Raw genomic sequence first — 15101 nt, 5'->3', positions numbered from 1 at the left:
AAACCAAAAATGATGAAAAATGCAAAAATTATTATCAAATCTTTATTATTCATAATCATTAATTACCGTATATATGTAAATCATATTAGGTAATTCCGTAGTTTTTATTTAAGGAAAGAATACACACTTCCTATATTTTAGGTTAATATAATGTTCTCTAGTGTTATATAATTATGAAATAATGTGACACCATTAGATTAAACTATACTTTATATTAGATGCTCTAGAATTCTTTGAAATAGAATTTAGAAGGCATTTAGAGTGCCACCTAGGATTTGAGGTTTTTTTTAATTAATACAAAATGAAGGTTCTAATTTTTCAAATGCTTCTCAATTAATATATAGGGGATTAATTTTAATACTTTTATTGGTTATAAGAGTTTTAAAATAATTGATAAATGATTATAAGAGGCTTAAATGATTTTACATACCTTTATAATCCTTTGTATATTTGAAAACATTTCAAAAATGTATTTATGATTACATTTTGATATTATGTGAGTGTGGTACAGAACTGGTGTGGCATATATTAGATGTTTCTAAGGTGGATATGACATTGTCCGGCTCAAATTTGAAATGGCTTTCGACTAATACTAGGGGTAGTCAAATTGTCTATTACTAGACGATCTTATTGACTTATTAGTTTGAAACCCAAATCCAAAATAAAACTATTAGGATAAATTTTTAATCTTTACTAACTCAACCGTAAAATAACCCTATATCCAGTAAAAGCTCTATGGTCTGAAAATAGATGTTATTATGTACCATTTGTCCCTACGCATATGAGGGAAAATTTTGTTTGGAGAGGTTAAATACCATGTGTTAAAAAAAAGAGAGAGGTTAAGTACCACCATAGTGATATAGGACCTCTGACCCTCATGTATGAGAATGAAGGATCAATAGGATACAATCACTTCTCAAAAATTGTTAAGGTAAACTTTTTATATGGATTAGTCTCACCGCAAAGCATCTCCATATCCAAGAAAAATCTCATCTTTGCATGGACATACGAGTTAGTATAGACTGTTTATCCCTACATGGATGAAGCTTATCCATACGTGTATGAATTAATTTTTATTTGGAGAGTCTAAATATCACCGTGGTGACATAGGTTCGAACTCGAAATCTCTGACAGTCATCTGTGAGAAGTAAGTATTAGTTGGATTCAAACACTTTTCAAAACTGAAAATTTTAGGGTAAACTTTTATAAGAACTATCCCACCGTAAGCGAAAGCGGTTCCATATCTACGAAAACCCCATCTTCAGCCTGGATCTACAGATTAGTATACACTATTTATTTCTACGTATATTAGAGAATTTTTATTTGTAGACTAAGAGCATCCATATTGGTATGTTCTAAGAGGTGTTCTCATGATTAAAATTAATATAAATAATTGTAAAGTAAAAGAGAGATTCATGCGCAACTCTTCTTTGATAGCAACTCCAAAAGTTATTAGAACATAAATTATATTTGTCTTTCAATTAGTGGTTTATATTTTCTATAAAAATAAAATAAAATAAAATAAAAAATTATTAAAAATATTGTTTGAGATAGTCTTTTTTTTAATCATTGCTGATGCTCTAAATATCACAGGTGCTGACAAAAATTTAAACTCAAAACCTCTGGCATTAATTATCTATGAGAAAAAAAGAAAACAATCACTTTTCAAAACTGCTTATAAATACAAAATAATAATTTTGTTGTTAAAAAAATATAATAATAATATATATTATAGACTAATTTTTCCAAAAATTTAATGATTGCACAAATAAATAAAAAAGTAAAAGGGACAAGACAACAAATCCTACGTGTGAGGTGTGACCACTAGCAGTGTCACCACTAACATTTGAACACGTGTGATTTTAAGTGTCCCATACTTTTCTCGTTGTGACTTGGTTACTTGGTTCGGTGTTCACCACCACGACTGCCTAACTAACCAAATAGACAAATAAATACAACATACCCCCAATATTTTCACAATTACATATTTTGTTTTTTTAAATACAAAATTACATATATTTTTTTGTTAAATATAATATAATATTATTTAATTTTTGACAGAAATATAAAAATGGCTTGTGGTAAAAAAATAACTAAACAAATTAAACAACTATAACTGAATCGAAAACTCGAAAAATTAACTCAAAATTCAAAAGGTTAGAGACAATGAAATACCCCTGATCCTAACAAGCCACATAAAGCATTAATATATCTAAAGCACTATAACTTTTTTTTTGCTAAACTATTAATATCATATAAATGAAAATTTGATTTTACATATAATAAATCAAAGAAACAGCAACACTTTGGCAAAATAAAAATAAAAAAACCAGGTGATATAAGTAAATATAGACCACAGAGTGAACCATCATCTCAGTCATAAATTACAGTGACCATCTCAAAATATTAAAACCCACAGTTTCTACAATTTCTTCGAAATCAAACAGCCTGAACCTGCTAATAAAAATAAAGCTCAAATGTGTGGTCAGACGACATAGATCTCTGATAATTGATTATGTCCGGTGCCGGTAGACAAAACCCTAGAGACTTAGTCCATTGGGTATTGGTCCAGCGGATACCCCCGGACTATTTAAAAAAATCAAGCTCAAAACCACAAATAATCTGAGTAAAGTTCTCCCTCAACAACACAAACAAAAGCCGCAAAACCAATAATGTCGTTGTTCGGTACCAGAGACCGGGAAATACATATACAGTATCTTCTAGTCCTAGGATAGATTTATGGTTTTTCTCCTTACATTTTTCACTTTAATATATATTTGTCATAGAAATATTAATAATAAATTTCTGAAAAACTGAATTTTCTTCTCAAATTCATTACATATCGAATCTAATCTATTAAAATAGAAGTATTAAAAATCTACTATATAAATTATTCTAAATGAATATATTTTCTATAGTATAACTAAATAAATTTTAAAATGTATTGTATGCAAATTTTAGAAATTTAAAAAGTATTTTGAATGTCATTCTCTATTTAATTATTCTATTTAAAAAGTTAGATTCTTATAAGAGATTCATCTTTCAACTATTTGGCACAACCGTGGTCATCTAAGATAAAGAAATAAATATTTACCACCTACTCATGTCAAAAACCAAAATTTACAACCCTAATCATGTTAAAAGAAATTGTTTACCACCCTAATCTATGTATCCTCTCATTGTCCATTACATGGCATGATGTGTTTACATTATTAAGAAAAATAACTCCAAATCACTTATATATTAAAAGAGAAACATTGTAATAAATGCGTTCACACCAAACTGGACACATGTCACGTGTAGAAACATTGTAATAAATGCGTTCACACTAAAATGGACACATGTCACATGTAGAGAGTTTCTCAGCCAAACTCTACATAAATATGTTAACACTATGTACTTTACTTTTTTTAATATAAAACTCATATGCATGGTTCTTCTTTACGTTATTTTTACTGTTTACGAATAGAGCTGGACAAGTTATTCATAAATTTTGATTTGATTCGTTATCCGTTTTGATTCGAACCGAAAAATCTGGATATTCGTTACTCTACGAAGCAAATCAAATACTAAAATGCAATATCCGTAAAAAAAAAAGCAAATCACAGATATCAATATTTATAGGAACGTATATCCAATTTGATCCGTTATATGCATAGATATATATACATATATTTAAAGAATTATATATAAGTTATATATTATAGTTTATATAAATTTTACAGTATTTTTGTTTTTAAATAAATTCAATATTTTTGTTTTTAAATAAATTCATTTTAAGAATTTTATTTATCATGTATTATTTTGAAAAGAATGCCATTTAATATTAATTAACAATATCTTTATATATTTATCAATCATCTTTATTTTTACATCCACATACATGTGCACATTGACGTGAGCACCTTATAACTAAGTATTTACCGCAACTGAAATATCTAATTTTTTTGGAAGTTAAAATATTTTTTTTCTTAATGATTCTTTCACTATCGACCAAATTGTAGTAAAATGATTTGTCTTAATAATTTTTTTTCTTTTTTTTAACTATTATCCGTTTAGAAACTATAATATGAGACCATTGGTTTGACATCACGACTATCTAAGATTCATAACATGAAAACAAATAAATAATAGTAATTTTTGATTATCACAGGAAAAAAAAACAAAATCATCAAACATTTTAATCAAACAAACCAAATAAATATTGATTTAAAATGATAGTTATATTTTACAAGATTAAAAATAAAAAATAACCTAAAACCGAACCGATATCCAGATTAAACAGATTAATGTCTCTTTATTAAAAAATAACGAAACTAATAATCACATTTCACGCAAAGCGCGGATTATTACATAGTAAACATTGTAATTTACTAGAAAACGTTAAATAAGAAAAACGCAAGTGTTGCTTAGATTGTAAAATCCAAATGGGGGAAGTGAGACCAACATAATGGATTTATAAGGAGATGCCGTGAAGGCAGCGGATATGCGATAAGTATCAACAACTTGTCATTTTTATAAAACATTTGACTTCCTAATCCCCCAATAATTAACCAAAGAAAACATTTTTCACCAACATTTTTCTTTTCTTTCTTCTATTTACTGATTATTGTTTGGAAGTAAAGAAGAAGAAGAAGTTCATCTGCCTCACCAAACTGTTTGTCTAGTTGTCTGTGTCTCCTTCTTCTCTCTCCTCTCGTGAAAAAGGAACCACATTTCTCTCTAAAACTTTCTGGGTTTTTCCTTATTAGTGGATTCGTGGATCGTGTCTACCAGATCCTACCTGATTTTTAGTCAGAGAGAGAGAGAGAGAGGAGAGAGAAAGAGAAAGCTCTAAAAAGTTCTGATTTTTTGGAGATCAGAAGAGAGAGAGAGAGATGGGAGGTTGCGTGTCAACGCCTAAGAGCTGCGTAGGAGGGAGAGCAAGGTCAAGCAAGAGGAGAAAGAATCGGACAAGACGAAAGATTCATAAGAAGAGAGCTGTCTCTTCTTCTCGCTTATCTGACGGATCTCACCTTCCTTCCTTCACCAATCCCACCTTCCAAGGTCTCTCTCTCTCTCTTGATCTTGTTCTTGATTTCACGTTTTATGATCAATTTAGCTTCATGGGCTTATGCATCTCTCTCTTGCCTATCTCAAAGGCTTAACCTTTAAAGCCTTTGATCCATTGATTGTTGTGTTAGATTAGCTAACAATTTGTGATTAAATATTGGAACTTTTTTTTAATCAAACAGCAAGCGCTGATGAAGCATGGTTTGATTCCAACCTCGCCTTTGAAACAGACTGTGATGATGATTTTCACAGCGTTGAAGGTACACGAAAGGAACCTTCTTTAAACACCCTTAGGATCAATACATCATAGTTTACATGTTTTATTGCTTTCAGATGTGTTATCAGTAAAGGAAGCTGAGCGTATCTCAGTATCAAGCATGTCATCTGTGAAAGACTCTAACCTCGGAGGAGGCTCCGCTAGGAACTCTCTAAGCGTAGACGAAGCAGCCATCATCTCACAATCAAAATCAGAGAGTGCTTTGACCGACACTAAGCAGCCTGTTTACATAGACGAGATATCTTCAAACGTTGGCGATGACAGCTCGAGAAAAGACGAAGGGTTGCTGGAAAGCTGTGGGATTCTTCCCAGCAACTGTTTGCCTTGTCTTAACTCAACCGTTCCTTCTATTGAGAAGAGAAGGTCTCTAAGCTCCAGTCCTCCGGGCACGAGGAAGAAAGCTGCGCTTAAACTGTCTTTCAAGTGGAGAGAAGGTCACGCTACTGGTCCTTTACGTAAGTTATCAACTTTTGTAGCTTCTCCATGGCATTTGATTCTGAAGAAGAAACTCACTTTTGTTTCTCTATTCAATGTTTCAGTTTCTACGAAAATGCAGTTGCAGAGACCTGTGGCAGGTACTCAGGTTCCTTTCTGTCCGCTCGAAAAGAAGATGTTGGATTGTTGGTCTATCATTGAGCCAAGTAGCTTCCGTGTTCGTAGCAAAACTTATTTCAGGTAGATAACATACAAAGAGAGCTTTCTTGTTTTTGAGTACTAATGCAAAACTGAGATGATTCTGTTTTGTTTTGGTAGAGAAAAGAAGAAAGAGTTTGCACCAAACTATGCTGCATATAATCCCTTTGGTGTTGATGTATTCTTATCGCGACGTAAAATAAACCATATAGCGCAATACGTGGAGCTTCCTGTTGTTAGTACAACCCCGACCAAGCTCCCATCTATCCTCGTTGTAAATGTTCAGGTACATTGTCTAAACCGTTCTTGAATTGGTGTTTCTTGTGGGTTTGTGCTTAACTTTGAATCCTCTTGTAGATTCCTTTGTATCCAGCTGCAATCTTTCAAGGTGAAACTGATGGAGAAGGGATGAACTTTGTTTTATACTTTAAACTTTCTGATAATTATTTAAAAGAGATTCCACCTCATTTTCAAGAAAGCATTCAGGTAAACTAATCTCCCCACTTCTTGATTCTGTTCATTTTTTTCCTTGATATGTGCTCTCATACATGTTTTTGAAATCTCTTTGTAGAGATTGATAGATGATGAGGTTGAGAAAGTTAGAGGCTTTGCTATGGATGCAAATGTGCCGTTTAGAGAACGGTTAAAAATACTGGGGCGTGTTGCAAACGTAGATGATCTCCAGTTGAATGGTGCAGAGAAGAAGCTCATGAATGCTTATAATGAAAAGCCTGTGCTTTCACGTCCACAACATGAGTTTTATTCGGTATGCGACAACAAGTATCTAACAAAACAAAATGCAAATCCTGTTTCTTAAACTAACATTTCAAGTTTTGATGTTTGTAGGGTGAAAACTACTTTGAGATTGATATTGATATGCATAGATTCAGCTACATATCACGGAAAGGGTTTGAAGCATTTTTAGATAGGCTCAAGAACTGTGTTCTTGATGTTGGACTAACTATTCAGGTAAAATAAATTGCAGTCTGTTTTTTTTTTTAGGAAAGATTGGTACTTTCTAATGGTTATTTTGACTTGTGAAATCTCATTTTTGCAGGGGAATAAACCGGAGGAGTTACCGGAGCAGATTCTGTGTTGCGTTCGGTTAAATGGGATTGATTACATGAATTATCATCAGTTAGCTCTTGGTCAAGAATTTCTATGACGAACATAAAAATTAACTTTTTAATTGTATTTTTCTTTATTTATTTTTATCCCTTAAGAACACAAAGATCTAAGAGCTTGTTTTCGTTTTGAAGGAAAACCCAATAGTGAAAAAAATTTGGCCATTTGATTTTCAATCCGTTGATGGAAATATAAGCATATCTCTTGTGTGAGATCAAAACACTGCGAAAGAATCACACAATCTTGCGCTCTAGCAGACATAACACTAGTTGGATCCTATACTTGCAGTTAGTGATGGGAATATGATTCAAAATCTGCGAGTCCTGCCCAGCATGGCCCGGAATACTTGACAACTATATTTTGGATACGGAGCAGATGTGATGTCCGCAGACCTAGGACTGAAACTTTTATCCGAGATCCGGATTCGATCCGTGATCCGATTCGAATCCGATCCGAAAATCCGGATATCCGGAGAGGCCGAATCCGGATCCGGATAGTAAAATGTTGGATCCGTCAAAGCCGAATCCGGATCCGGATATCTTGATTTTTTAGTCCGGATATCCGGATCCGTAAATTTTATTAATAACTATTTCAAAAATAGTAATATCTATATATAAAAACTAATTTTATTTAATATATTTTCATTTTTCTAATAGTATATATAAATTTTATGTAAATTTTGTATTATTATACATATAAATAATTAAAAACATTATATATTTTTATTTTTAAATTATTGTTAGTATTTTATATATATTAATATTATTTTTTATTTATTTTAAGGATCCAAATCCGGATCCGGATATCCGCCGGATATTTTAATTTTTAGAAGGATATCCGACACCCGGATATCCGCGAACCACGGATCCGGATAAGGATAGTAAAATTATGGATCCACCGGATAAGGATCCGGATCCGGATATCTTAAAATTGCTCGGATACCCGATCCGTCCCAGGCCTACGCCGACCCACAAAATGAAAAAAGAAAAAAAAAACACATATTTATCTATATTATAACTTATACAATGCATTTGAGCATGTGATGATAAAATACTATTATATGGCTGATTAATGCATTTGAGCATGTGATGATAAAATACTATTATATGGTTGATTAATATTTACATACCAAACGCTAATAAATCATATTCTTAATGTTTGATGCGACATATGCCACTTTCATTGATTGATACACTCTTATTCATATTTTTTTTATATATACTAAACAAAAAATATTTAAACCCAGTTCACACGCTGGGTTTTAAAAGGTAACCATTTCAATATACTAAACCAAAAAAATAGAAATCGGTCCAATAGAATTTTCAATAAATGTGTAAATATTTTTCGGTTCTTTGGTGTAAAAACAAATCAGTTCATGGTTTAGAACTACTAACCAATTCATTATAATTATTTTATCAATATATAAAGATTTGTCGGTTCAGTGTAAATGTATAAAGATTTTGAGTGTTCAAAAATATTTTAAATATTATTATAAAATTAAATTTTAAATCTAAAATAAATAGAAATATAAATTTATAATAGGCTATTAATACAAATTAATACTGTTATTTACTATTAATTTAATATATATTTTTGGGGTTTTGTCAGATCAACCAGTATTGGATTGCGGGTTGGTAGCAGGGTTTTAGGTTTTTTATCTGGTTTTATTTGATTAACGGATCTATTCTATTAAATCATGATCATGACTAATTGATAAACGATTGGTCCAATACTTTTTCTCGCACGTGACCTACTTAAAAAATAACCAAATATATTCCAATAATATAATCAGTTATCTTGTTTCCGTCAGTTCACATAAACAATTACCTCCTATTTTAAAGGATACATATATGACAACAAATCTGAAATTTAAATATATTTTTGTAATTATTTTGTTATTCTTATTTGTTACCTAATAATATGGCACAAATATATAGTTATGCAACATCACAATTTCAATAAAATTATCAAAAATCTCTTATTAATACTTAAAAAATACAAATATAAAAATTAAATTTCTAAAAAAATAAAAAATAAAAAATGTACCCACCCTTTCAAAGGACGGGTCATAATCTAGTATTTTATTAAAGAAATAAATGAAATAACATCAATTTATTAAAAACCTATATAAAATAAATAAATATTTAAATAAAACATTTTGGTTGTCCATTGATTCTATATGAACCAATGGATCGTAATAAGTTGTCGATATTTTTGTTAAAAATGTATATATATTTTTCAAAATGATCCAATAGATTGTAATAAGTCATTGACTTTAGTTATGTGTTATTAAACATAAAATTATATATTAAATAGGAAATTGGTTATTTATAAATAAATAATTGAAAAACACTCTTACAATTCTTTTTGTTTAGATTTTTAAAGAAATTAAAAATACTATTAAAGAATGTCCTATTAGTATTGAAGGATTCTTTTTTTCTCTTATAAATGTATTTTTAAGATCTTTTAAAAGGAAGATTAGGATTTAAAAGTGAATATTACTTTAAAATATCTTTTTACAATTTTCTTTTGTTTAGGATTAAAAAAAAGGAAAATTACTATTAAATAATCTATTTTTAGTATTGGTAGCATTTTTAATTATATTTTTGTTTTAACTACCATTTTTTTGTAAATATCTTTTTTAAAATTAAAAAAAAAAAGAAAATTAGGATTTTTAAAAAGGAACTTTCTTTCAAATGTCCATTTTTTAAAAAAATCCTCTTTGTTTATGGTTTTAATAGAGGAAAATTACTAGCAAATAATTTTATTGGATAATTATTATATATTTATGATAACAATTTTTATTTCATGCCATAATTTTGAATTTCTTATTATCATGTAATGATGTTAATTAGCAGCAGCACACGATTTGAAACGGTAACGAACCGGAAGTGTAATAGTAATAAAAACACCTGTTACCTAATAATATAATTATATTTAAAAATAATAGTAATTAATATTAACATTAGCGAACCGGGTAAGAAAGAAATCATGGTTGGCTTGCTGGGTCGGATAAAGCGAAGCAAAACCGGTTAACAAATCACAGAGGCGTCGGAAAGACGCTAGGCGTACGCTTGACGCACTTGAGAACGACGCAACCCACCTGCCAGTTTATATATAACTCTGCTTTTACCTTCAAAAAAACATTATACCCAACTTTTAGGCTTTCGTATTCCGGCGAGTTTTCTCTCTCTCTCTATCCGTTGATTCCTCGTCGCACTTCAGGTTCGGTTCCCTTTATCCCTTTTTGATTCGAGTTAGAGCCCTAATTCGTGTCTCGTATTCGAGAGGCGTAGTTTATGTTGTTGAAGTTGGGTTTCGATTAGTATCGGTTTGCTTTGTGATTCCTGCTTCTAAATCGCATCTTGTAATGCTGCATTGTGTAATGTCGGGGTTCAGTTTTTGAGTATTGTTTGTGTGTTTAATGGTTTGTGTAAACGGGCCCACCTTTGTCTATTGTACATCAATTTGATTTCTTCATCATTCTCACTATTTTGTGTCACGCGTACATGTCTTAGCGTCGTTTATGTGATTGTTTAGATTGTTTTCGTTTAAGATGGGCTTTTTAGTATGGTGTTTCGCTTTTGGTTCTTCTTATTATGCTTCCTGATGTCTTTTGCTTTCTTGTACCAGTCTAGAAGAAACAGTCTCTTTGGTTAAGACAGTTGTGAACATACAAAAGAAGATGTTTGGCGCATCTAATCGTAAGTCATCGTAACTCTTTACTCTAGCTTTACTATGTTTTTAGCTTCTGCCTTTTTGTAATGACACGCTGAATGTTTTTATTTACAGCTTTTGGACAGGGATCTAACAGCAGCAGTCCTTTTGGGACCCAAACTCAATCTGTGTTTGGTCAGAACAACAACGCGTCTAGTAATAATCCCTTTGCGCCAAAACCCTTTGGTGGTGCTTCTAGTCCTTTTGGCGCGCAGACTGGTGGTTCTATGTTTGGAGGTACTTCAACCGGTGTGTTTGGTCAGGTTCAAGCTTCCTCCCCTTTCGGTGCTTCATCACAAGGGTTTGGGAGCTCTACTCCGAGCTTTGGAGCACCTTCTGCTCCTGCCTTTGGCAATTCTCCTTCACCTTTTGGTGGTAAGTATTTCTATTGCCTTGTTTTTTTTTTTTGTCAATAATCTATTGCTTGTAACATTGATAGGAACTTACTTTCTCACACTAGGACTGACATTGTTAACCTGTACTTTTGATGTTGATTGTCTGATAAGGTATTTTTTCTTCTATTTTAGGCACTCCAACCTTTGGACATAATGGCTTCTCAACGCCTCAGTCAAGTCCTTTCGGAAGCACCACACAACAGTCACAGCCTGCTTTTGGAAACAGCACTTTCGGGTCATCTACACCCTTTGGTGCCTTCACCACCCCTGCCTTTGGCTCTACGAATACATCTGCCTTCGGCGCCTCAAGCACACCTGCCTTCGGCTCCTCCAATACATCTGCCTTCGGTGCCTCAAGCACACCTGCATTTGGCGTGTCACCCACTCCTGCCTTTGGTAACTCTGGCAGTGCATTTGGCAACAATGCTTTTGGTCCTGGAGGTGCTTTTGGTACACCTGGGTTTGGCGCTTCAACCACTCCTGCCTTTGGCGCTTCAACCGCTCCTGCGTTTGGCGCTTCAACCACTCCTGCCTTTGGTTTTGGCTCCTCCCCAGCTACGCATTCTCCCTTTGGAGCTCAAGGTTCTCTTTTAGCTAGTATTATTCAGTTACAGAATTAGATTTGCAAATTCCTATTCAAAAGGTGTGTTATGAATAATACTGACACATGTTTTGTCTTGCAGGTTCTCAGTCTTCGAACTCAACAACCTTTGGAAATCAACAACAAGGTGGTAGTAGAATCATTCCATATACATCTACAATAGATGCAGAGTCTGGAACTGGAGGCCCTGGGAAGCTACAGTCTATTTCTGCTATGACTGTCCACAAAGACAAATGCCATGAGGAGCTCAGGTGGGAGGATTTCCAGAGAGGAGATAAAGGTACACATATAACAAATCCATTGTACCATATTAGATGTTTGTATCTTATGTTTCAATATACTGATTTTCTTAATTCAATTTTCAGGTGGAAAACTTCCTGCGGGTCAAACTAGTGTGTTCTCTTCTCAGCCCACGAACCCTTTCGGCCAGACATCTACCAATCCTACAAATCCAACACACGCCTTTCAAAGCACAATAGCCGCAAACCCAAACCCTTTCGGCCAGACATCTGCAAACCCAACACAAGCCTTTCAAAGCACAATAGCCCCAAACCCAAACCCTTTCGGCCAGACAGCACCAACCCCAAGTCCTTTCGGCCAGACATCTGCAAACCCAACAACCGCCTTTCAAAGCACAATAACCCCAAACCCAAACCCTTTCGGCCAGACAGCACCAACCCCAAGCCCTTTCGGCCAGACATCTGCAAACCCAACAAACCCCTTTCAAAGCACACCAAACCCTTTCAGCCAGAACACTCCAGCAACTAACACAAATTTCTCGTCTCCCTTTGGCCAACCTACTACCCCATCCTTGTTTGGAACTTCATCAAATACCACACCCGGTTTTGGACCATCCTCTGGTTTTGCAGCAACCACAACGCAGCCATTTGGTCCATCAAGCACTCCTTCATTTGCCTCTTCGTCAGTCTTCAGTTCATCTGGCTCCTCTCCGTCACTGTTTAGTTCGACTCCTGCACAAGGGTCAACTCCAGCATTTAGCAGTGGATACTTTAACAACAGTCAGTCAGCTCCGCTGTTTAGCTCAAGCCCCTCATTTGCGCAGACTGGGTTTGGACAAAATACAAATACCCAACCTAGCATTTTCAGTACACCTTCCACTGGATTCCTAAACATGTCTACAAGCTTTCCTTCCTTAAATACAAGCATCGCTCCCTTAAGTCAAACAAAGGTAACTTATATTTTTTTTTTTATAGCTCAACGTCTCTTTCACTTTTCTAACGTTGGTTTATTTGTTGTAGCCTTCTGGTCCGACACTCCAGCAATCAACTCAGCCAACTCAACCATCTTTTAGTTTCAACAACTCTGGTCAGACCCAAACAGCCGCTGCAGGTGGATTGTCATTTTGTCCAGTCAACTTTGGGCAAGTGTAAGTACATCAGTTTCTCTCGACTCTTGTTTCTCCTTTTAGATTATTTTATTTACGGTTCATTCTCGTCTTTGTTTTGACAGGCCTGCTTCGCAACCAAACCCTGCAAGTAACCTCACTGCTACGCAGCCAAACCCTGTTGCAAGCCCATTTGGAACGCTTCCTGCTGCCCCTCTGATTTCAATTGGTCAAGGTGGAAATTCACCTTCGATTCAGTATGGAATCTCCAGCTTGCCTGTAAGTTTATTGTGCTTTCCTTCAACACGAGCAAACCAACTTATAGCAAAGACTCCATGTTACGAACACATATATTTTGTTTCTTCTCAGGTCGTTGATAGACCTGCACCAGCCAGAGTGTCACCACTCCTGACTTCTCGACATCTTTTGCAAAGACGGGTCATGCTGCCTGCAAGAAAGTACCGTGCTGGGGATGATAGTCCAAAGGTATGTTTACTGTTTTCTGAATCTCGGCTTGGTCTTGAATTAAACTGTAAATCTTTATATTTTTTGTTACTGAAGTTCTTTCTACATGTTTGTTTCAGGTTCCATTCTTCAGTGATGAAGAGAACTCCAATACACCTAGGGCTGATGCGTTTCTCACTCCAAGGGAAAACCCGAGAGCTTTGTTAATACGCTCACTTAAAAAGGAAACAGCAGCACCGCTGAAGGATGAGACGACCCCTCTGCAGGAGAATGGTAAGCTTGCTTTTTACATTCATTGGCTTTATTTATTGCATGCTTGGAGACTAGTTTTAAATGGCAAAGAAGTGAGAGATCTATGCTACCTTTGTTTTTGAACACTCCGAGAATGCTTATAACATGACCCACTTGACCGTTTTTACATGTGAATTTCAGGTAAGAGATCGAATGGGGTTATTACTAATGGAGCCAACAACGAGAGTAAGTATTCAATACATGCGTATGTAACAAAAGAGTGATTCATGTTTGTACTTTTTTTGGAAACCATTGTCTAACTTGATTATTAATAATATCCGCAGATAAGAATAATGGTGAAGTTCGTGATGCTCCTCCGGTAAAAGCCAGTGCGAAACTTAACGTGGCACATGAAAATCACGGAGGCGACAAGAACGGCTCAAAGAGTTCACCAAGTAGAGCAGAGATCGAGTCATTGCTGCCAAAGCTGCATCACGCTGAGTATTTCACAGAGCCTCGGGTCCAAGAACTAGCTGCAAAGGAAAGGGCTAATCCTGGTTATACCGGACGAGTGAGGGACTTTGTTGTCGGTAGACACGGTTACGGAAGCATTAAGTTTCTAGGAGAGACGGATGTGCGTAAGCTCTACTTGGAAAAGTTGGTTCAGTTCAGCAACAGGGAAGTGCTTGTGTACATGGACGAGAGCCAAAAACCTCCTGTTGGTCAGGGACTGAACAAGCCAGCGGAAGTAACGTTGCTCAACATAAAATGCATGGACAAGAAGAGCGGGAAGCAAGTGAAGGAAGGCCCGAGGGTGGAGAAGTATAAGGAAATGCTCAAGAGGAAAGCTGAAGAACAAGGAGCTGAGTTCGTGTCTTATGATTCTGTGAATGGGGAGTGGAAGTTTAAGGTCGAACATTTTTAGTTCTTACATGGTTGGAGATGAAGATGATGAGTAGAAAAGATCTAACGTCGTTGTCGTTTTTGAGGTCTGTCTATTAGTCTTTCTTACCGCAATCTCTCTTTTATCAGAGTTTTTATTAGGAAAATATTCTAAGTTGGTTTTTGGATTGGTAATGGTGGCTGTGGTCTAGTGATTTTTTTTTTTTTTTTTTGGTCAAAGGTCTATTGATTTTTCTCTCTTTTTTGTTCTAACTCGGTGGAGATTTGAGGATTTTATTCTGTAAAACTGTTAAAAGTGTTTCTTTTTAACAAAATAAGTGTAATATTCAAGAATGGAAACACCGAAACAGCATCACC

The 15101-nt window shown here is 34.4% G+C and overlaps 2 protein-coding genes across 2 annotated transcripts; both read left to right on the top strand.

Annotated features, from left to right (window-relative positions):
- Positions 1-4493: 4493 nt before the first annotated feature.
- Positions 4494-7251, top strand: BNAC09G15130D. Its single transcript, XM_013797731.3, has 9 exons — positions 4494-5046; positions 5235-5312; positions 5386-5784; positions 5869-6004; positions 6083-6248; positions 6320-6448; positions 6534-6728; positions 6809-6931; positions 7020-7251. Exons 1-9 carry the CDS (start codon positions 4878-4880, stop codon positions 7125-7127), a joined length of 1503 nt encoding a protein of 500 aa, XP_013653185.1. The 5' UTR covers positions 4494-4877; the 3' UTR covers positions 7128-7251.
- A 2846-nt stretch (positions 7252-10097) lies between these two features.
- LOC106357999 (nuclear pore complex protein NUP98B) lies at positions 10098-15101 on the top strand. The gene is made up of 12 exons (XM_048770122.1): positions 10098-10312; positions 10721-10791; positions 10880-11179; positions 11332-11781; positions 11883-12080; positions 12166-12989; positions 13060-13187; positions 13271-13424; positions 13515-13631; positions 13730-13883; positions 14043-14087; positions 14186-15101. The coding sequence occupies exons 2-12, from the start codon at positions 10773-10775 to the stop codon at positions 14764-14766; spliced, it is 2970 nt and encodes a 989-aa protein (XP_048626079.1). The 5' UTR covers positions 10098-10312; positions 10721-10772; the 3' UTR covers positions 14767-15101.

The sequence above is a fragment of the Brassica napus genome, chromosome C9 (genome assembly GCF_020379485.1).
Source record: "Brassica napus cultivar Da-Ae chromosome C9, Da-Ae, whole genome shotgun sequence".
Taxonomy (NCBI): domain Eukaryota; kingdom Viridiplantae; phylum Streptophyta; class Magnoliopsida; order Brassicales; family Brassicaceae; genus Brassica; species Brassica napus.
The sequence above is the reverse complement of the archived record's forward strand: the minus strand, read 5'-3'. Positions and strand labels throughout refer to the sequence as shown.